Below are 23,234 nucleotides of genomic sequence, written 5' to 3'. Positions count from 1 at the left end.
TTGAATCTAGAAAACAGAAAACCAACATGCTCTCTGACAACTCCCAAAAAAGTAATAACAAGGATTTTTATTTGAAATAATAAATTCTAAATTTCATTATTCTGCTACCCTGAGAATGGGGGCAAATTGCCCGTGATAATGGCTATGCACGTTTATTTTTTCCTTCATAACATGAAGATATAAAAATTCAGACTAGCTGAACTAGATTAGAAACCTGATCTAACTATGATCTTTAGAAAGTCTAGCACTCTTCCTGATTAGACTCTCAGACTGGATCATCAGTCTCTAGGACTGTGAAATACAGCATTTATAGTAATGTAGATCCTTATAATTGTGGTGACTGAAAGCATTTTAAGTGACTCACCACATGTGAGAAAATAAAAGGAAACTTTTTTTTACAGCCCAGTGCCATTTGTAGATGGGATGTTGGGTACCCAACTTGGGTAAGTATAGAGATCAAATATAGGCACTATCCATGTCATGATCCCAAGCATAACTACAGCAACTCCGATGATGTTAATGCCCAAGCCAGCTTTCACCTAAAGAAGAGGAAAAGGAAAGCAGAAACATGCATCAAGACAATGAAGAAAAATTTTTGAATGCCAAAAATCCCCTTTAGGACTTTTGCTTAAAACTCACCATGTCCATAATAGCTAAATGACCATAAGAAAACACGATGGCATTGGCTGGGTTTGCTACAGGAAGCAGGAATGCAAAGGAAGTACACAAGGTAGCAGGTATCAAAATGAAGAGTGGGTTCACATGAATGGCTTCAGCCTACCAAAAAATGAAAGAGAGTACAGCTGTCAAGGGATGCATTTGCCAAATTAAATACAGAAATATAAACTTCCTATATTAACACAAGTGAAATCTGAATGGAACTACCAGTTTAAATAATGAGAAAACACCTTTTTTGGTAAATCATTTTTAAAGAACATTGCACAGGCATGAAAAGCAAAAGCACTGCAAGAGAGATGATAAAGCTGAATTTGTATATGATGCATTACTGATGATCTGGATGAAGGGATTGCATGTACTCTCAGTAAAGGTGTGAATGACACTACATTGGGGGGCGTTGATCTGCTGGAGAGTAGGAAGGCTCTGCAGAGGATCTGGACAGACTGGATGGATAAGATTTAACAAGACTAAATGCTAGGTCCTGCCCTAGGGTCACAGCAATTGCAGGCAGTGCCACAGGCTGGGGGCAGGCAGCAAAGGTGCCTGGTGAAGAAAGGAGCTGGCTGTGTTGGTTGATGGGATCTGAACATGATCCAGTGTGTGCCCAGGTGGCCAAGAAGGCCATTGCCATCCTGGCCTGTATCAGCAACAGTGTGGCCAGCAGGACCAGGCAGTGTTTGTCCCCCTGTACTCAACACTGTTGTGGCCACACTTTGAGTGCTGTGTCCAGCTCTGGACCTCTCACTACAAGAAGGACGTTGAGGGGCTGGAGCCTGTCCAGAGGAAGGCAATGGAGCTGGGGAAGGGTTGGGAGCAGAAGTCCTTATAAAGAGCAGCTGAAGGGGCTGGGAGTGGTCAGCCTGGGGAAAGGCATCTCAGGAAAGACCTTATCACTCTCTACAATTCCCTAAAAGGAGGACTCAGTCTCTTCTCCCAGACAACTAGCGATAGGACAAGGAAATGGCCTCAAACTGCACCAAGGGAGGTTCAGGTTGGACATTGGGAAGAATTTCTTTAGTGAAGGGGTTGTTAAACATTGGAATGGGCTCCCTGTGGAGGTGGTGGAGTCATCATCTGTGGAAGTGTCCAAAAAACAATTGGATGGAGCACTTAGTGTCACGGTTATTTGACAAAGTGGCCATCAGTCAAAGACTGAACATGATGATCTCACAAATCTTTTCCAACCGAATTGATTCTGTAATTCTTGGAAAAGAGGACTAACATTTCTTTCAAAGAAAAAGGCATTAGTATGTGTCAAGGCTGGCCAGGAGGAAAAAGCTACAGACGAGAAGACAAGAAGTTTTGAAGAAGAAAGAATCAGATGTTTTGATAAAGATGATGAGAAGAAAGAACATAATTGATCTAAGGACAGAAGAAATGTGAATTACAAAGCACATCTATTAGACCTCTCTTCTCTTTGTGACAACCTGGAGTGTTAACCATTTTTGCAGAAGATGCAGTCTGGAAGAAACCCTAAGAGAACTGTCCTTTTAAGAGCTTCAAATATTCACAAATAGTAAAGACAGCATCAATTTTCACATGTTGAACTGTACTGGAGTTTTCTGAGGTAATTTTCTTCACAGTGGCTTGTATGTTTTGGATTTGTGCTGAACACAGTGTTGACAATATAGGGTTGTTTTCTCCTGGCTGAGCAGTACTTACATACACCAAAGGCCTTTCCTATTTTTCTCACTGCCACAGTGATGAGAGGCTGGAGTGGAATTGGCAGGAGGCATAGGACAGCTGACCCCAGCTGACCAAGGGATATTCCATGCCATATGGCATCATGCTCAGTGCATAAAGCAGGGGGAGTTGGGTGTGGTGGCATTTCTTACCTCGAGTTACTGTCATGTGTGATGGGGCCCTGCTCTCCTGGAGATGGCTGAACAGCAGCCTGCCCAGGGGAAGCAGTGAATTAACTACTTGTTTTGCTTTGTTTACACATGGGGCTTTTGCTTTCCCTGTTAAATTGTCTTCATCTGAACCCATGAATTTTCTAGCTTTTCCCCTTCTAATTCTGTCCAGGACCCCTCTGGTGTGGGAGTGAGTGAGCAGCTGCGTATGGCTTGATTGCCATCTGCGTTTAATCCATAAAATGAACTTTTATCTAATTTTACTAATTTTTCAGCATCTCCTGGTAAAAACACCTAAAGCAACCAAATATACAATGCACAATACAGGACAGCAAAAGACCTGAAGTATTTTATTGAGACTTTTTTAAACCACTTCTTTGAGCAGCAGCATTACTACATAGGTGATAGAGTAGATTCTGATTAAAAATAAGCTTGTTATACTCACCAAAGGAGATAGTATGGGCAAAAAGATCGTAATGGTAGCTGGATTGCTGGCTACTTCTGTTACTGTAGTGACAATAAGGCAGGATATCAAGATAATCAGCCACAAGGGTAATGATCCTAGAGGTGTCAATTTACTTGCTACCCACTCAGAAAGTTTTGAAACCTGCATTAGGAACATGAGAACATTATTATGTTTAGCAAGTCACTGAAAGGAAAATTTTTTGAATTATATATAAACAGAACTTATCTGCTAATAGTGAAGTATTTAGGTAAAAGAGAAAAATCTGAAATATTTTCTATATTTCTACCACGTGTTTTTAAGACGTTTTTTCTAATTCAATGGTGCTCTATAGGAGCCCATGCAAACTATATTTCATTTATTTATATTTGCATCTCTGAGATGGTTAGAGGAGTCTTAATCAGAAAATGGTAATACGAGTATATTAGGCTTCATAACCTCATAACCAGAGTCTAGGTCCAAAGCTGCTTGATTTACTGGAGTCACCATCAGGCTCCACATGGGAGTTATCTCAGTGACATTAAGGCTTTGGAAACAGTGTGTTGTCACAACCCCTGCCCCCATCAGATCTGCATTAAATAAGAAACAGTAGTCATCACTGTGCATAGTCTTGGAAAACATAGGAAACTTCTTTTTGTCTAAAACTGCTTTCTGAACATCTTGAATATTCATCACATTTATCCTGTTCAATGTTGCTACAGAATAACTTGCTAAAACAAGAGAATAACTGTGAATTCACTGCATGTCTGAATTGCTCTTGATTGGGTCACATTATTTGTTCAGTACTTCTATAAATTGCATTACCTCGCAGCCGTCTGCCAGTGCAAACCCGCCACCAACAAGAATAGCTATTTCCCAGGGCATGCATGACTGAAATTCCTTCCAAGTAATCAGTGGAATGTAACCAGAAACAGCTAGAGGAAAAAAAAAAAAAAAAAAAAAAAAAAATATATATATATATATATAACCCCCCAACCAACATTTAAAAACATATTGACAAGCTCTTGAAATAATCTCCCTGAGGAAGTACTTGGGAAAAATTCAAAGACAAAAAGCTCATAATTGTAACATGAACAAGGTCTCTGACTGAAACAACCTGCACTTCCTGGTACAGATCTTTGACAGGGGAAAACTGTCATGGCATGGAAACATTAGAGCTGTGATGGTTACCGCCAGTGGAGCACTGGTCCCTTTCCCCTCCTTCCCATGTAGAAGAGAGGTGTAGTATACCAATGGGTTTTATTTATTCAGTAAAACTTCACTATTCAGGCAGATTGCTGAGCCAATGCTGTTTCACTCATTTAGGTTCTGACCTTCTGTCCTGGATTGCCAAGCAAATTGTATTCTATTTGCCATCTGTATGGCAGTTGTCTTCTGTTAAGTGGGCAGTTTTCCTTATCTCTTCTGCAATCACTCCTCCCTCTGGGAAGACATCTGCTGATAACAGGCTACTGAATGTCACTGCATGACTGATAAGAACTACAGCATCCCATTGTGAGATGCTCCGCCCAGAGGGAGGAGCCAAGCATTCCTACCCAGGTATAATCTTGAGGTTCTGGAACACCAGGATAGCCTCTCCACTGGATTTCCCAGAGGAGCAGCTGCCTCTGCCACTGGATCTTCAGAGGAAGACTACACCTTTCCACAGGATCACTGCTCCAACAGAACCACACCTGACACTCCAGGAAGACTGCAGCCACAATTCCAATTGGATTGCTACCAACACCCTGACTAACAGGGTGTCAGGTTGTATTCTGACTCTGTCAGTGTGGTTTTATTTTACTGCATTGTTTATTTTCTGGATTTTTTTTTATTTTCTTCCCTAATAAAGCACTGTTATTCCTGCTTCCATATGTTTGCCTGAGAGCCCCGCTGAATTTCAAATTTACAACAATTCAGAGGGAGGGGGTTTACATTTTCCATTTCAGGGGAGGCACCTGCCTTCAACAGCACACACCTGTTTTTCCAAACCAAGACACCTTCTGTTCTCTGTGAACCCCTAGATCCCATTGTTTTCAGCAGGACAACTAAATGCATAAAGAGGATGAGCCAGAGGCATGCTTTAAACAAAAAAATCCATTTTGAAGAGGGAAAATTACATGATAATGAATTAATGTACTATTTTGGGTTTTATAGGGTACCCTAATCAAGCAGTAGCATTTTCAAAACATGAGCCTAGCCCTGCTCCATGCAGCCCATTTCAAAGCCCATTGCAGTGAATGGGCAGGTGATTTCCATTGGTGTCCATGGGTACAGGTAACACCCACAGCACAGCACTGGCTCCTGCTGCTCACATTGTATGATGGCACTGATTTCCAGGTCAGAGATGCTTTACACCCCAGTGCTTTATACCCTCTATTAAGACTTCAGCATTAGTATTTAACTACATTCCTCTAACCACTGCAATAAGTTACATTTACAGTAGCATCTTAGATACCTTATTGTAGTAAAATCAACATCAAATTATACTCAACTGTTTTCTCCATTCGATGTCCTATGCAATGTTTTTGCTGGAATAATAAAGAACAGGAGGCCTATCACTAAGGCAGCTGTTGAATCCGTAATATAGCTTTTATATCTATGGAAAAATCAACAACAAAAAAAAACCAGATAAACATATATAGTCGGGAGAAGGAGGGAAGGAGAGAGGAAGAGGATAGAGTAGCAGGAAAGCCCACAGTCTGCTGTGGACTGACCGTAACCCTCTATTCCTCATCCCTTGCACCATTAGGTGTGGTGGAAAGAAGCAGAGGAGTCAGGTTGAGCCTGGAAAAATAGGACAAGGGGAAAGAGCTTTAGTTTCTATCTTTGTTTCTCACCATCCAACTCTATTTTTAACTTGCAGTTAAATTAATTTTTCCCATATCAAGTCTGCCCATAGTGGTAAATGATAAGCAATCATTTATCCCTGTTTTTATCCTGACCCAAAAGCTTTTTGACCTTATTTTATCCCCTTTCCTGTTGAGGAGAGGAAGTGACAAAGTCGTTGGGTGGGTACCTGGCAGACAATCAAGGTCAGCTCCTCAGATCTATAGAAATTATTGGTGGAGGCCCTATAAATTCATAAATAAATATCTCAAGTGAGCATGTGTTATTTTGCCATACAGAAATTAGCTGGTGGAGGGGGATATTCAGAAGTAGCTGATGCTTAGATAACTAGCTTTCACAGTTTAATGATAAATTTAATAATTTTAATATGCGCTGCAATAGATTCTGTTTAAGAGGCCTTAAAGAACACAGTGCATACCAACAAGGGGGATTTTCTAGGTGAGGAAAGGCAGCAGAACTTTATTATCGTCCTCTATGACTGTTATTACTAGGGTCACAGTCACAAGGGTTGTGTTTGTTTTGGTCATTTCCAGTACCTAAGAACTGTTTGCACTACTGTGTCTTAAACTGCTTCAATATCCTAACTTGTAAAGAGTAGCACCACGATCAGGCAAGGTGCCAAGCTGAGCTGTAAAGCCATTTTAACACATACAAGTCTGTTAACCAATGTTAGCTGATGACATATCCCAGCCTGTCTTATTTCAGTCAAGATGGCCATTGAAATTAATAGAAATTTTACTGAAGAAAGCTAAGCAAACATTTTCTTAGCCTTGTTATTTTTTTCTATTTTCTGCATGTTCTTCTGTAAGATTTTCTGAAGCAACACACCAATATATTTGTTCTCTCAGCCTCAGACCATATGCTTTCTAAATATTCAGCTACAGTAGGTCCAATAATAACTTCCCATCAGATCTTCCCAGCAGCTTAATGTTTTGTACTGAACCAGAGCTTCTCACTGAAAGCAAAAACAATTCTCTCAGTGATATGCTGAAAATATCTAGTCCTTTGATTTGTTAGGTGAAATTCAAACAAAACCTTATTATGTATACCTGACTTACACCAAAACCAGCATAAGTTTAGCTAACACTGTCACAAAATGAAGATGCCCTAGAAATTGAAGTGATTCTCTAATATTTTTTGTCTCCTCCTTCCTAGACTCTGCCTGCATAGAAAATACATTTTAAAAAAAGTTACTATATTTTTCTGGTTTCTTAAGGCAGGAGGTTCTGCCTGTATATCATCTTTAGCCTAGGACCAGATGCACCAGGTCTAGAGATATAAAATCTCTTCCTCTTGGATCCTATCCTACATTTTTCTAAGGCTTGCTAGAAGTTTTGAAGGAAAGTGAGATCTAGATACAGAAACAATCCATGCTGTCACTTTCCTCTAGGCAGCTCCATTTTCATATAATGGTTGAGTTTGAAAGGGGCCTCAGGAGGTTGTCTGGGCCAACCCCCTCTGCTCAGGCAGGGTCACTCTGAGCCAGCTGCCCAGGACTATGTTCAGACAGTTTTTTAATATCTCCAAGGATGGAAAATCAAAAACCTCTCTGGATCACTATCACAGGTGAAAAACATCTCCTGATGTTCAGGAGGCAACCTGTAAGTTTAATTTTGTGCCCATTGTCTCTCATCCTGTCTCTCATCCTGTCACTGAGCCCCTCTAAGAAGAGCCTGACTCTTTCCTCTTTGCTCTCTCTCATGTAGTTTTAAACATTGTCAAGGCGAGCCTGCAGCCCCCTTCCTGCAGGGACTGTTCCTCCCCAGGTGCAGGACTCTGCACTTACTCTAGCTGAACTAGGGAGTGCAACTTTTTGCTCACAAACTCAGTATTCCTGATGCAAAACAACATTCTCAAAAAACCTGCTTGGGGAACACACACAACATCCTACCACCAATCAAACTATTATGAGGACACACACAGTGTCATTCCAAACAGAAGCTTTTCAATCACTATCAAATTTTGAGATAAACGTTTTTTAAAGCCTATTTATGCAAGTTGTAATACAACTGCATATACAACATCTACCTGCTTATGAGACTGCAAATCTGATTGTGCTATAAGGAAGCAAAAAACCTGTTGATTCAAGAGATCTCACTCCAGCTGAGATTATAGTAGAGAACATGGCTGTGGACAAAAATACATAGTGGTCTCATATTAGAAGTAAAGAAAGCTATAAATCATGAAGAAAACTATACAGTACATCCAGGCAATAATCTGTGGAAGAGTGAGGGAAGCCTACCTTGCCTACATCAGCTGTAATCAGCTGCAGCTCAGTGTTGAACTTTCTGTTTCTTATGAGGCTCATAAACCCAAAGGCCAAAGGCCAACCTGGAACTGCTCTAATTGAAGCTAATACCCGGCAGCCTGGAATCAGACCAGGACAGAGAAGGAAACTGCTGTAGCAGAAATGATGTGTGATCATGTGCTGTCAACAGATGGGGAGGAAACAGGCATTTTTACCCTGTGCTGCTCTCTGCAGTGTTATACAATATTTATTAAAACATCCTGCTGTCCGCTCACAGAAGGAGGTAACAGGTGCAGGGCAGGACAGCAAAGGAAGGATTAGACTTTAATAAATATACATTTTTTTCTTAAAAAAAATGAACTGGTAGAAGTAATGTATTTTTGAAAGGCATCTGATAAAGCTGGAAATAATGGGCTCTACTCAGTACTGCTACAGCAGAAATGTGGATTAAAAACTTGCTGACAGTACAAAAAGTAGCTCTTAAGAGGTATGAAGGTAGCATAAATAAATAGCGGTATTTCTGCTGGGATTTCAAAAGTATCAGTGTTTGCATATTAAAGGGATACTCAGTAACATGATGCTGCACACAAATGTCTGATGACATGGGTGGTGACAATGATGGGAAATTTTCTTTGAAACAAAGACTTAAGTATTTAATTTAGTTCATCAAGCAAAGCTTATAAGGTGATATAATCACAAGATACATGTACTTTAAAAGTACAGAGGATTTTTTTAAACCAATAGAGAAAGACAAAAATAGATATCTGGACGCATATTCTGACAGAAAGCAGTATGTTAGTTTGTCTTTTTCAATTTGACAACAGACATGACTATCAAGGAAATTAGCAAATTCCAAAATTTGAGGAACCTGGGCTTTGCCACCCTAACATCAAGCCTGGTTTCTTTCTGGAAATTCAGGTTCTGATAAAGTAAATTCCTACTAGGTTTAACACACAGAACAGTGTAACTCTTTTGATCTTCTACATGCTAGAATAAAGGCTCAAACAGCTCTTTCTGGTTTAAGACCCTGAGGGTGGTGCAATTCCCACCTAACAGGATGCCCTCACTAGTCTCAGAGCAACATTGTGGCTTTTCATAAGGTTAAAGCTGTTTTCTGGTGGCAGAATTTCCTTAGGCCTTCTTGAGGCTGTGGGATAAAACCCTGTGGAAAACAAGTGCTATCAGATTTCTGTAAGGGTGGAGAATATTTCCTTATAGATGTTTCCTGTAACATAAATGTAAAGAAGTTATGCACATCCCTATCTCTGTACCTAAGTCCAAAGCACTGAGCAATTTTATATGCAGAGGCCTTAGGGAACAAGTGTGTAAGAAACGTAATCTGCAGTTCAGTGCACTGCTACAAGCCTCTTGGACATCACAGTGTCAGAAATACAGTTCCTAAGATCTGAGGGGTTTTTCCCTCCCATTTCTTTGTTGTTGCTCTTGTTTGGTTTGGGTTTTACTTCTAAGAATATGCCTTGCTTACAGCTGTACCTGTGCTAACCCTATTCCCCACTCCTTTATTTTTCCTGAAAAGTTGCTCAGAAAGTTTTAACCTAATTTACTGGTTTTGTGCCTGTTAATATAATTGATAAATTAAAACTATCTAGAAATAGTCAGGGTATGAATAGTAAGAAATGCTTTCTTTCCTCTTAAAGTTCATAAGGAAATCTTTGTTTCTCTTCAGGTTAGCTCACCTGAATTACAACATAATTTGGCCTAATGTGCTGTGACACATGCTTGCAGTTCCTTCCAAGGGCAACATTAGAGAGCATCCACAAAGTAACATCCCTGGGCAGAGCCTGTAACCCTGCTCATTTTTGAGAATGTTCTGTTTTTCTCTACCAATGAACAACATCCTCAGACAATGATAACCAGCTTCAAATAGGAATATGTAGCTCTCTGGATGAAAAAAAGTAATTTGAACCCTAAGTCACATATCTGAAAGGTTTTTTACAGTGCCTTGTATTTCAGTTTAATATGTAGCTCTTTAGACAATGCTGGGTGAACTGTGGGTGTTAATAGGAAGAAGGAAGAAAGGCCAACCCAGCGTGATTGCTTAGCTAGCTGATCATTTAAGTAGGTCACCACTCCAAAACCCTTTCAAGAGTGTAGTGTTTCCTATGAGACAGTGATCATCAGCTCTGCTGTTGTTATAAGAGAAAAACAAATGTTCCTTTTCAATTTTTTCCTGATGATTAAAAGTAAATAATTTTAAACTAATCTTAGTTTTTAATGGACTTTTTAATGGTATTTTTTTTTTTGCTAAATAATTTTGTGTTACAGTTTAAATGTTCAAAGTGCTACAATTATTCCTTGTGACACTACCTCCCAGACTTTCTGGAAGAGCACTGGGAAGGTGTGTAAGTGGTAGAAATATACTTAAAGAGAGAAGGCATGAGGTATGTGTGTTCACATGTCATTTACCACAAACACACAGGAAAACAAAATGGAAAATAACCCTTCTAGTCTAGAGCTGGCCTTTGGGATAGCCAGTAATAAATGTTAAACCCATAAGGACTTAAACAGCATTAAGTCCCACTTCTCCCAATCCTGCAACTACTTCCTACCACTCCATGGCAAAACTTGAAACTTTATCACAGAAAACCAGAACTGAAATTACATTAATTGCAGCAAGAGAAAAGGAGATACCATATAAGTAATATACGTAATATAAGTTCCTGTAAGACTGATTACTTAGGGAAAGAAATCCAGATGATCCTGGAAAAGTTGCAGCAGAAGACAAAAAAACCCCTACAATAGTTCTTGACTTTTTGGTATTCAGTTAAACTATGACTTTCAGGGAGTTATGTATGAATGGACAGTAATTTATATCATTAATTTCAGCTGTCAAAGCAGGGGATGTTGGCCTGTATGCATATAAGTGTGCTGTCACTAAGGGAAGTAGATCAAAAAATCCTAACCAGATTTATTCTTTGAATTTCACATTTGATGAGGAAGTGGGGTACTTTGGCATCAAAATACCTTTGGCATTCTCCCTCACCATATTAAGCCAAAAATCTAGTAACAATCCCTCTTAAGAGGCACTTTAATTTATTCTATAACAGGTTTTACACATTTCAGCTATTGCTCATGTACATATGTGAAGTTGCTGGAGTTTATCTCCTGTATACACTACAAAGGTTTGCAACAAGTTTGGCCTGGCATATTTCTGAAATATTGAAAGTATTTTAATTTTTTTTTAATTGGTTAGAAAAGAAGGTATATAGTTAAGGCACAGTACAGTTCTTTTTGGTTTATTAAAAGAGACCACTTACTTTGGGAAAAGTGAAGACCATCCTGGGATGAAGCCAGGATCTCTGGTGAACCACAGGAGGGTCATTAGAATGAACAGGACAAGTGTAACAATTTCTGGGTAGCTATAGCAGAAGTAGAATGAATTATAAATTTTCCTGAATTGACATTTAGATTTACCTGCTCTTGTTTGCAGATTTATAGTTTGAAATACCTAATTGGTCCAAGTTTCTTGTACTCCTCCTGAATCACCTGTGATGAGGCCTCTTCTCTAGCTGTTTTCTTCTTGCCACACTTGAACATGTTTTTTAAACTGGAATATAAAGCAGCAATATTGAATGATGAGGTACTGGTGTATACAGAAAAAATTGTCCAGCCTTTCCAGTTACCAATAGCACTTGACAAATGTATATTTGTCACTTTACAATGCAGTATCTCCCATTTAGTTATTACACACCAAACTGAGCATATTGGAATTAATTGACAAAGCCCAGTGGGAAACTGACAGAGGCAGCAACAAAATGTGCTCTCTTACTGACCAACTCATTTGGCCAGGAAGGATGAAACTTTAACCATGTGAACTAATTGAAAGAATTAAATACATAACTCTCTTTAATGGGAATCTCTTTAAATCTATGGCTTTGCTTTACTTTGTTTTTGAATGAAAAGGTTTTTCTCACATGAGTAGATTACATATTGATCAGCAGGGTATTTGCTACAAGCCAGGTTTTCATTCTTGGATAAGTCTCTTATACAAAGTAAAAAAGAACATTACCAAAACAATCAAGAAAAATGAAACTATAAATGTTCACATATAGAGTGGCAAGCATGGGATGATTCTGTCTGCTTAAAACTAGTCTCACTTTTCATGTCTTGCACCACAAGTGGCCATGTAATTTTGGAAGATTGGTGTCCCACCTATCTCTCCAGTGAACTCATGGAGAAAAAGGCTTTGAAGGACCATCCCAAAAGACATATTGTCCTCTCCAAAACCATAAAAGCCCAAGCTGTGTGGAGAAACAGAAACCCTACCATATCACCAGATATAGATTTAGGAAAAGCAGAAGTTTCTTACCTCACATTTACAAATACAGCCATCTAGCTTATAACAGACATTGTTCAAGTATTCAAACCAATGCCGCACTCCAATAAAGGATGTATTCCTATGACTCTTCCAGTAAAAAAATTGCATATGATTTCAGTACTCTTTTGTCTTGCACACATGCACTGACTAATGACTCTGTGTGTATATTCTAAAGGAGTGAGTCCATTTGTGGTATGGACTTTTCACATTGGGCTGAATAGTCCGGGATTCTTATTTTAGAAGATTCTTTTCCATCTGGAGATTGAGCCATATTAATCAAGGTCACAAAATCACTGTTGCTGCATTTTCTTCCTATTGAGCCTAAGGAAAAGGCTCAATATATATTAAGCTAAGATGCAATATTTATTCCTGGTAAAAATAAAATTTTATATCAATAACCTTTATTTTTATTGATTATACTGTTCACTTACTCAAACCCAAGGAAAAGCCACTGGAGCCAGAGCCAGGAGAGCAGCAGAATAATAACTGCAATGGGGATGGAAAGGACAAACCAGGATCCAAAATTGATGCACTGGCAACCTGGGTAACGTCTGGATGAAAGTAAAAAAAAAGTTTAGTTCACCTTTGCAAAGGAATGAAGACTTGTGAGAATTACCAGAAAGCACTTCTGTGGGAGAATATTTCTGGCTGGCAGCAGACTTCAGCATGGGGTGGTCTGTGGTATCCTCTTGCCTCACCCTCCCATCCTCTTCCTGGTCATCATGACCACTACAGGAACTGGCTGTGCCAGTTATTTGGGCAATGGATCAGCAACAGGTCTGGGCATCTGACACAGACTGAGGTGTGTCTAAAGTGAGTTCAGTAGGCAAGGGAGGGCCATGCACAGCCTAAGGGCTGTTAGGACTATAAAGAAACAGAACTTGAAAGAAAGGAATTTTTTGAGATGAGAATTTAGCGCAAGAAAATATACTCAAATGAAAAAGCTCCAATGGATGTAGAAGACAACAGTGGAAGCAACACTGAAACTTCTATTGTTCAGTTTTGTACAATGTAAGTTGTACAGGGATGAATATTTGTGTAAGTATTTCTAGTAATCTGAAAATTGAAGTTAGGTATTCTTCATCTCCAGAGCAAATATCCCTCAGGTAGAATGGATGATCAGTTTAAATGTTTTTTAAAAATAATCTATTACATAGTTCTGGTTGGATTATCTGCTATTGTTGGACTATCTACTACAGGTCTTGCCTGAAGCAAGGATGGGCAAGACACACTGATTTATTTTCTAGACCTATTCCCTCTGGAAAATCTACAAGTGTGATTGATTTTAACAATCCTCTTTCTACAGTGATTTACTGCCAATAACAGTAAACTCTTTGCAGGCAAACTCTAAAAACGCTATCAATGACTGGTATTCAACAATTTTGTCATGTGCAATACAAAACAGTGGATGGAAGACAAAAAAAAATTTTGCTTTATTTTATTTCAGAATTCAAGTAGGACTATTACTGACAATGGTAGGTTTGCAGAAGAAAAAAAATTATCAGCAAGAACCATTAGATTCCAAGGGATTTAGAACTAAATTTGCCAATTTTCTTTTCAAAGTAGTTCTACTTAAGAAAGAAAATGAATATTAGAAAATGCTTTCGAAAACTTAAAACATTGTTCCATTGAATACAAAGTTTCAGACTGCCTTGAAATTATCTGCTTTTTTTGTTGATTAATGGACCCAGATTTCTAATTTCAACAGTGCTTAGCCTCTTGAAAGACTCCTGATGCTCTTTTCTAAGAAGTCTGAACTTGTTTCCTGCTGTACTTAAAAATTAATAAAAGATCTTTAGATAGTGATTGTTCTGTTCATGCCAAGTATTGCTTTCCTTCTAAGAAAAATCTATCTTTTTCCATGCAGCTACCGAAATTGTAATGTACTACTTAACCAAACAATGGTCATCTTGTTGCATGTTTTGGAAGGTCACTTACAGACTCTCCCAGTCTAAGGCAAATACAAACCTGCAATTTCATTTTATCTCAGTTAAAAAAAAAATTAGGAAAAGCAATAGAATCAAATAATATCAAATCAAAGGGCAAGGTTTCTAATGCGTTTTAGGGGAGCCATGTGAGAGCTTAAGAAAGAAAGTTAAACTTCTGGACTAAGAAGAGTACAAATAATGTAATATAGTCTCTTACGAATTGAAGTGCTCAGTAAAAATCAGATTAGTCGATGTTCCTGTGATTGTGGTCAGTCCTCCAATGGTAGCAGAATAAGCCACACATAAACACATCACTTTGAAAATCCCACTGTATTTGTCCTTTCTGCTTTTTCTCTCTGCTTCAGCAGGTGGTAGGTTCTGCTTAGAAAATATTTACACTAATTAATGTATAAGAAGGGCTCATCATCAGGCACAAAAATAGAATTTGAGGATATGTCAGAAGAGCCAGACAATTTACTGGCAGCATAGTTGTCTACAGTGTGTCTGAGTTCACAGTTATACTGGTAATGCAATTATTCATGTAAAGGAAAAGGAGGCAGAGTCAAATCCTGAAGTCCCTTCCCTGATATTAGTCTTTACAGAACTGCCTCTGTATAGGCTGATACATATACACACACCTGATATGGAGTTTGTACTCTGGTGAGGTTGCTTTAACTTGTGTGAAATGGGAGGGCGAACCAGTAATGAAATGGCTACACAAGCAAAGTGTGTACATGTGTCTGACTACATGTATATTTCTTATTCACATGTAACCAACTTCATTACAACCTGTGCCATTTTAGGTAGAGCATAGAAGTGCAATTTAGGTTAAAACTAAGCTTCACTGCATAATAAAAATACTTTAAGTACCTGTTCATTTCCTTTTTCATTTTCCTTTTCAACTGTGCATACAGTACTACCCACATTGTTGTTATATCTGGAAAAACAAAGGCATGTATTGTAGCAAACAGATATTCTATTTAGATGAATTCTTAGAACAGAATTTACTAAATCATTAACAATTACCCATTTGCTGGTTTTTCTTTCTCTTTCCAATCTGGGCTTTCCTGTTCTCCTATATTTTCTGTAAGACAGTGATGCAAAGACAGAAAAGTATTTAAGGGAGAAAAACTGGAAAGGCTCCATCAACATCTCATCCCATGCACTTACTTCACATCATCCCATCAATACATTTGCAAGCACCCATCTCAGAAACAGTTGATTTGTGCCCTACTCCTTCATGACTTCTGTTCCTCAGAATCTGAATCTTCTCATGAGGAGAAATATTCCTAATTTACAATCTAACTGTGAAGGCCATCAGTTTAGATTCAGTAGTTGTTCCAACATTACCCTATAGCTTAAAGAGCTCTTTTCCTGTGCTAACATTTAAGCCTTAGCATATCTATAGCCTGGAGGCATATTTCCTTCCAGCCATCTTATAGGTGATAAGAGAGGCTGATAAGCCAGCCCCTACCTGTCTCCCCTCCTCTCATCCAGCTGCCACCTTCTGCATCTGTTCAGTTTTAATTGATCTTTGTGACCATGAGAGCTCACACACGGTGATCTGAGAGAAGCCTCACAGTGAAGCACGAGAAGATGCCAGTACTCCTCTGGCATTTCAGTGCTCCCTCCTGCCCACTGAGGGTGGCAAAGGCAGAACTGCAGCGTGCCTACCGTCCAGCTCCAGGGCTGGGTTGATGGAGCCATTAGAGCAGGACATCTCCAGCTCATCAGCTTCTGCTTCAGCTCTGATGATCTGCTGAGCTACAGCTTCTACGATTGGCATCACCATGGCAGCGGCAGAGGTGTTGCTGAGCCACATTGACAAGAAAGCACAGCTAACCATGAAACCCAGCATAAGCCTGGAACAGGAGAGAAGAGTCTGTGACTGCTACAGTAACACCTCCTATCATCAGTCTATTTAATATAAATGAGAACTTTGTCAACAGAAAAGTTGAAACACTGAAAATTTTAAGCTTATAATTCTGAGAACATTTTTGAATTAAAATTGTCTTGATCTAAGACGCTGAAATTATCATATTTTAGAGGTCCAAATATGCTTTAAAGTGAAGCAGAAGCAATAATAATTATTTACAGAATTATACTGTATATGAACCATCTTTGAAGAAAGAACACCATGCATGTAACAAATTCAAATGAGAGTTAAAATGGCTATGTGGCTGACGCTATTAATCTCATATTGTACAGTCTAGGTCAAAACCCTGAAGTTTTCACTTAAGTGTTAAGCTCTCTAGATATACCAGTTTGGTTGTTACAGGAAGAAATATTAAAAATTCAGAAAGAGGTACAAAACTTAGCTCTTACTCAGAGCACCAAGACAAGCATAGGCATTATTTGAGCTTCAGTAAATGTCATCTTCAATATTAAATGGGAAAGGGAAGGGTCATTACACCTCCGTAATCTGGTCTAGGCTCAACTTTTTGTAGGTTTACTACAGATAGCAATGCAATACACTGAATTGCATCAATGACTGAAAAATCAAACTTTCAATGTTGTATCTGGTGAAATTGTATTGTAAATTTAGAATACAGGTCACAATGTTGTTTTTAATGCATTTCTTGGAGTTGCAAATGTGAACAGTCCTCTTAAATCCCTGTTCCAAGGTGCTATCACTGATATGAAACAGCTGCCATGCATCATCACAGCAAGAGAACTTAGTGGAGGGACGGTGGTGTTGCACCTTTCTATCAGAAGACTTCTGTGCAATTTGTAAAATTCTTTGTGCAGCCTTGATCAGAAGCTTCACAAAAAAGTCAGTTTTACTTGGTACATGAAACCAATATAGCTATTATATAAAATCATATAAACATTATTTGATGATGTAAAAATACCATCAAAATGTCTCTTGTAGCCTTTCATTTCAGCTAATGGCAACAACATTTCAAACTGGATTTTTTCTCAGTAGGGGAACCTTGTCTTTCCCTGTGCACTTTTAACTGCAGTGATAAAATGATCTGTAGACCAGCAAGTCACAGACCTGATTCAGCACGAATTGCCATCAGTAGTGTAAAACCCATTAATTTAGGCAGTTTTGGATTAGGTTGGCAGACAGAAGTTGAGGAAGAATTGTTTCTTATGCAGAAAATACAGGTCAGAATAAGCACACTGAATATGAATTTTCATACTGTAGGAAAATGTCATTTTAGTAGAACTTGCAAGAGGATTTTAAAAGAAAAACCAAATTAAGACATTCACTAATGTATTCTAAAACTATTCATCATAAATTTCCAGCATTAGATGGATTGATGGTCAGGTATAATGGATAGTCAGGTGACCATTTGGTACAATGTGATGGGCTCTACTGAGGGACTCTAAAAATGATTGCAAAATAATAAAATATATCCTATTCTGTTCAGGCCTAGTTTTTCTGCATTATTTTCTCTGTGGCATTGTTAAAAAATATTATGCATGAAATATCAGATAATTATTCCATTATATCCAACTACAAAGTCACTCTTTGCTTTGTAGTGCAAAAAGCCCAGTATTTTATTTCCCTTGCAGGTTGTATAGATGTATTCAACTTTCTCTGCTAGTCGGCACACTTTACTGCTTAGCTCAAATGACAGAAAGCCTTTACAGGATCACAGAAAAATCTGGGCTGTGAAAACCCCTTACGATCATCAAGTCCAACCATAAACATAACACTGCCAAGTCCACCACTAAACTGTCTTCTGAAGTGCCACACATACACGTCTTCAAATACCTCCAGGGATGATGACTCAATCACTTCCCTTGGCATCCAGTTCCAATGCCTGACCAACAATTCACTGAAGAAAATTTTCCTATTATCCAATCTAATCCTCCTCTGGCCCAACTTGAAGCTATTTCCTCTTATCCTTTCACTTTTCACCTGGTTGAAGAGGCTGACATTCCCTGGGCTACAGCCTCCTTTCGAGGCAGTTGTAGACAGTGATAAGGTCTCCCCTGAGAAGCTTTATTTCCAGACTGAACAACCCCAGCTCTCTCTGGTGCTCCTCATAAGACTCGTGCTTCAGACCCTTCACCAGCTTCATTATCCTTCTCCAGACTTGCACCAGCACCTCAATGTCTTTCTTGAAGTGAAGGGTCCAGAACTGAGCACAGGATTTGAGCTACAACCTTACTGGTGTTGAGTACTGGGAGACCATCCCTGTCCTGGTCCTGCTGGCCACATATGTCTGATACACATCAGTTTCTCCAGAAGAATATGTAATGGAAAATCCAGAAGTCTCCTGCTATTTTACTTTCACTGCTGCACCCTTTCTGGCCTGCAATGCAGAGGTCTCATGCAGTGACATCTCTGCCTTGGCTGGGTGAGGCTACAGTGTGCACGGGCTGCACCGTGGGCACAGCTAGGGAGCAGCAGATGCTGAGGGGTGGGTAGATCACAGATCTACCTTCACAGATCATTTCATCCTTCACAGATCATTTCATCATGATCATCATTTCATCATTTCATCATTTCTTATCATCTCTTTGTCATGACCAGGAAATGTGATAGGTATGAAGGGCGCTTCCTCAGGGTTACGGCTCTGGAGTTGCTTTAGGTATCCTCAGATGCTGTCTTCAGGTTTGACTGTTCACAGCAAGCTCCCCAGCAATGCTCAGCTTAGCAGAGCACACCATCCACTTGTCATCTCCCTTTCAACATTTCAGCTAAAAGATGAGAATTTAGGAGTGTTCAAAAGAGAAGTCAAAATAACTAAACCTGCATAGCACAAGAACACAGCTTAAGATAATGGGAGGCAGTAGAACAAGAATGTAAAGAGAATTTTTTCCAAACAGAAAGCTACAAGCTATCAAAAGAGGTACAACTAAATCAAAATACACGTGATATTTAAAATTAGGTCAGTCAAATTACTGATGAATAGAAATAATCCAGCATTCTTATGAGGTGTCATTATTTAAATAACTTAAGAGGCATCTTATTTTTTAGGCCTGGGGTTTCTGGTTTTCTGACCCTTTGCTTCCTTTCTGCTTCCTGGCAAGGTGTCGTGAGCATGCTGTATTCTGGGAAGCTAAACTTGCTCCCTAGATCTTATGAGCAGCCTTACTTGAATGCTGACAGATGCTTCTGTCAGCCTAAACTCTTTCTGCAAGTTTGTAAAACAAGCAAAGCTTTGAAAAAGATTTTTCACTTCCAAAAATATATGTTGATAGTCAGTAAGCAGGGAGTGTGATTTCTTTTACCTTATCCCCTCATCCAGCTGAGGAAATGCCTATCCTTTGATATTTTTTTTTCATTTGTAGACAAAGGAAGACACCTTAAGTAAAGACATTATGTTAATGTGTTTTTCCTTCCCCACCACCTGCTTAGTTGTCTGTTTGGTCTTTTTCCCCCTCACTGTATATTTGAACTCTTTTAGTATTTTTGGGAATGTCCAGGATTTTGAAAACACTGTTGAAATAAAAAAAAAAAAATCAGCATAGAACAAATTTTATATTGTAGGCATTGGGTGGTAATGTTCCAACGACCATCAAGAAACAGGACCCCTGTATTATTTACAATCTAATCATACTTTTTGTTCAGAAGGATCCTCATTAGGAATAGAAGCACTACAGGGAACTTTCAATTAGGATTTCAGCAAAATATTAAAGTGTCACCTACAAACCTTTCATATCAATTTAAATATCTGCTTTGTTTGAGTATAAAAGAAAAGCTGGATTTCTACTGTAGAAAGAGCAGTAGGCAATTATTTCTGGAATACATAGATTTCCACAAGTATTATTATCCTTCAAGACACTGTTTAGCACATACCATGCAGGGTTGACACCCACCAGCATCACCATTTTTAAAGCCACTCTTTTGTGAAGATTCCATTTTTCTATTGACGTTGCCAAACAAATTACTCCAATCAGCAGCAGATGAAAGTCTTTAAAATAAGCAGATGCTACCTGAAACAAAATAAAAAACCCCAAAAAACAAAAAGGAAAATAAACCCATTTTTAAGATTCAATGGTGAATTTCTTTTAGCCTTTGGTAATACCAATTTAATGAAAAAAATCAATAAGATTATATTAGGAAATAAATAAAGAGAGTATTTTTTCTTAAAATTAGGTCATTGGAACTATTAAATAGATTTAACCTAATGATTCAAGGATAAATGCATTAAAGTGCATAGGGTTAAAACAAAATAAGAAATAAAGTTTCAGATAGAACAATCCGAAATTGTCAGTCACATCTCACACGCATACTAAATCAGCAATTAAATGTTGTTCTTGTTACTTTTTTATCTATCCAACAGGTAAAATAACAACTTTAAGCATAGACTTAGATTATGATTAGCTGTGATTTCATTTGTTTGACACGAAGGTGTATAGTCAGCAGTTTGCAAATGATGTCATTATTGTGACATTTTGCCTCTGTAATATTAAGGATATTTCATAACTACCCAGCATTTTCCCATCAACTGACATCTAAACACTGAGCCACTATCTAGGAGAAATTATTAAAGAAATTATTTTAAAAATGTGAACAAGTCCTGAAGACAAAGCATGTAAGCAAGTCCTGAGGCAGAACTGTTGTGATTGGCACTCAGCAAATCCCTGCATTTGCCTGACAGGTTTCAACATTACGTGTTTCATTCTTTGGAGTTTTGATTCCTGATATGCACAGTATAAAACAGAGAAAAATGGAGGTTACCTGCTTGGATGCCATTATACCAAACAAGGGGAACATAAAGGCAGGCAGCAAAGCTGAAACAGCCAGTGGCAAAGCTTCTGTGAGCCAATAGATGGCAACTACAAACAACGTGTATGCACATTCTGCTTCCTAGAATACAAAAGGCACCAATAACAACATGAGCTGATCATCCAGGGGGAAAAAAAAAAATCACAGTTCAAAAAGCACATCTCCATCAGTAGAGAGTCCCCACAGCTGGAAAAAGCAAGAGTCAAAGGACCTGCATTTAGGGTAGTTATTGTGTGCTATTGACAATCCTGCTGAGATATGAAACACATTCAGCAAAATAGGTGTACAGAATTTTTTCTAAGAGATAGTAAAATTGTAAAATTATTTCAATTTTATCACTCAGGAACAATGGGAAAAAAGTCAGCTGCCTGTTCCTTCAAGGACAATTAATCACCTTCTAGGTCATTCTGAAGCATTCTCAGGCCATGAATTCCTATAAATCAAAAGCATTTTGCCTCTGTAAGCAAATATTTAGGAGTCCAGGAGTACTCGCAGTCAGTACTTGGTCAAATGTTTTCTTTCCTGAAGTTTTGTCATCAGTAGCAATAAGGCAAGGGTATAATCTAACAAAAAAGGTATCATGCAATTCTGACAGGAAACGTTGTTTTTCAGGCTTGTAAATTTAGTGAGTGTCTTTTGCTTCAACTCCTTAAAACCAGGAGTTTTTTTCTTTTCCTTTTTTTCTCTTTTTTTTTCTTCTCAGGAGAATAATTTTCAATGCTGTCTATAAAATGCAGCCCCTGACAAATATAATGAGGTGAATTAAATCTATTTTTTTTCCAGAGTATTAGAAATCTCTTTTGTGTAGTTTTAAGTTTATATTTCTGCTTTTAAAGAAAATGGTTTGGAACTCTTAGTGCCCCTGGTTAGGGTATGAAATTACTCAACAACAGCAGAGATGTTTTGTACTGGGAAAGGAGCAGCTTAATGATGTAGCTCTTGGAACCTTTGACTGGAAAACAACAATATTAAACCTAAGTCAGTCAGCTGTGGCTATCATTTATTTTGGGAAAGAAGTTTTTGTTATGTATTAAACAATTTTAAAATATCCATTCACCCAGCAAATGTTCATCTCACTTAAGTCCTATGATATTAAGAATTTCCCATGAGTTTCCTCTCAGAAAGGAAATCAAATATTGGAATGTGATGTGAGAGTGAGAAGCACATTGCTCTGTACCCACCATGTAACTGTGAGGCAAAAACTTCTGAAACAAATTTTCATGTATTTTCATACATGGTATGTATAACACACACATGATAACACATCACAGAATTCCATTTCAATCTGCTGGCATCAGAGCTGTACCAAATAGAGTCACTAATGACATTGTTAGATAGCTGTTTCATCAGCTTGGAGTTGTCCCAAGAGTTAGTGAATGCCGCAATTTATTTCCAGTAAAACAAAACTATAGCTTTTGCTCTATTTAGGAACCAGAGGGAATTTGTCAGCTCACTGAATTCAGTCATTTCCTATCAGACAACACAAAATGTGATGAACTTACAATCCTTTATTAAACAAAAAGTAATTGCAGCTCTTTTCCTGAAAATTCATCTCCATTGTCAATTATACAGAGCTGTTTAAGAGTCCAAAAATAATAATGATAACAATATTTTCAATGTAGTCCAGATGTTAGAAAACAAATATGTGATTCTGAGCTTTATACACCCAGTACAGAATTTTATGTTGAAGCCGTCTTCTCTAAATGTCTCTGAAAATACACTGGATTGACAGAAAAATAATCACAATGCAATTATCATTATTCATTCAAGGTCCCTTCCAACTCAAACTATTTGTTATTCTGTTAATCTGAAAAGGTCTGGAAATCTCAATCTTTACATACAGGTGCAAAATAATGATCTGTCCAAGCAGGTCACTTACTTTGGTTTTGATGATAAGTGGAAGTGGAAGTAAAAGCAGCGGGGTGAGGACAATGAGCAGGAACTTTCGGTAAACCAGGAGGTAGCTGAGAATCTTCATGGTTGATGGCTGTTAGATGAACTTCCCTGAAGAAACTGCCAAAAAACATGTCTGACTTTAAATAGCTGACTCTGATTAATATTTTTCCAAGCTATCACCTTTAGCCATTGCTAAAGCAGGCCAGTAAAGCAAGTTAAAATTAAATCTGGCTCTTTACTGTTTTAGCAAGTTTATTAACAGTAGGTTGATAAGATAAGTGTCCAAGGCTAGATGTCAGCCCTCTCAGG

At 38.3% G+C, this 23,234-nt stretch overlaps 1 protein-coding gene across 2 annotated transcripts; it reads right to left on the bottom strand.

The window, feature by feature from the left end:
* Nucleotides 1–211: 211 nt before the first annotated feature.
* SLC13A1 (solute carrier family 13 member 1) lies at nt 212–23,007 on the bottom strand. 2 transcript variants are annotated; one of them, XM_054275763.1, is made up of 15 exons: nt 22,909–23,007; nt 20,982–21,110; nt 20,097–20,233; nt 16,013–16,200; nt 15,365–15,422; nt 15,209–15,275; nt 14,556–14,719; nt 12,842–12,961; nt 11,541–11,639; nt 11,350–11,451; nt 5,469–5,572; nt 3,799–3,908; nt 2,977–3,138; nt 640–777; nt 212–539 (listed from the first exon to the last, which is right to left on the bottom strand). In XM_054275763.1, the coding sequence occupies exons 1-15, from the start codon at nt 23,005–23,007 to the stop codon at nt 396–398; spliced, it is 1,821 nt and encodes a 606-aa protein (XP_054131738.1). In that variant the 3' UTR covers nt 212–395. The 2 variants fall into 2 exon arrangements, with proteins under 2 accessions (XP_054131738.1, XP_054131747.1); XM_054275772.1 differs by having other exon boundaries at nt 14,556–14,716.
* Between the last annotated feature and the right edge of the window lie 227 nt (nt 23,008–23,234).

This window comes from Melozone crissalis, unplaced genomic scaffold, assembly GCF_028551555.1.
Source record: "Melozone crissalis strain CALT ecotype California unplaced genomic scaffold, PUWL_Pcris_2 ptg000004l_1, whole genome shotgun sequence".
Taxonomy (NCBI): Eukaryota; Metazoa; Chordata; class Aves; order Passeriformes; family Passerellidae; genus Melozone; species Melozone crissalis.
The sequence above is the reverse complement of the archived record's forward strand: the minus strand, read 5'-3'. Positions and strand labels throughout refer to the sequence as shown.

Coding starts and splice junctions, on each gene's coding strand:
- SLC13A1 (XM_054275763.1), bottom strand. CDS start 23,007: ATGAAGATTCTCAGCTACCTCCTGGTTTACCGAAAGTTCCTGCTCATT. Junction 11,452..11,540: donor AAGAAACTTGGACCAATTAG/GTATTTCAAACT, acceptor CTTCTGCTATAG/CTACCCAGAAATTGTTACAC. Junction 778..2,976: donor TGCCCATACTATCTCCTTTG/GTGAGTATAACA, acceptor ATTTTTTGGTAG/GCTGAAGCCATTCATGTGAA.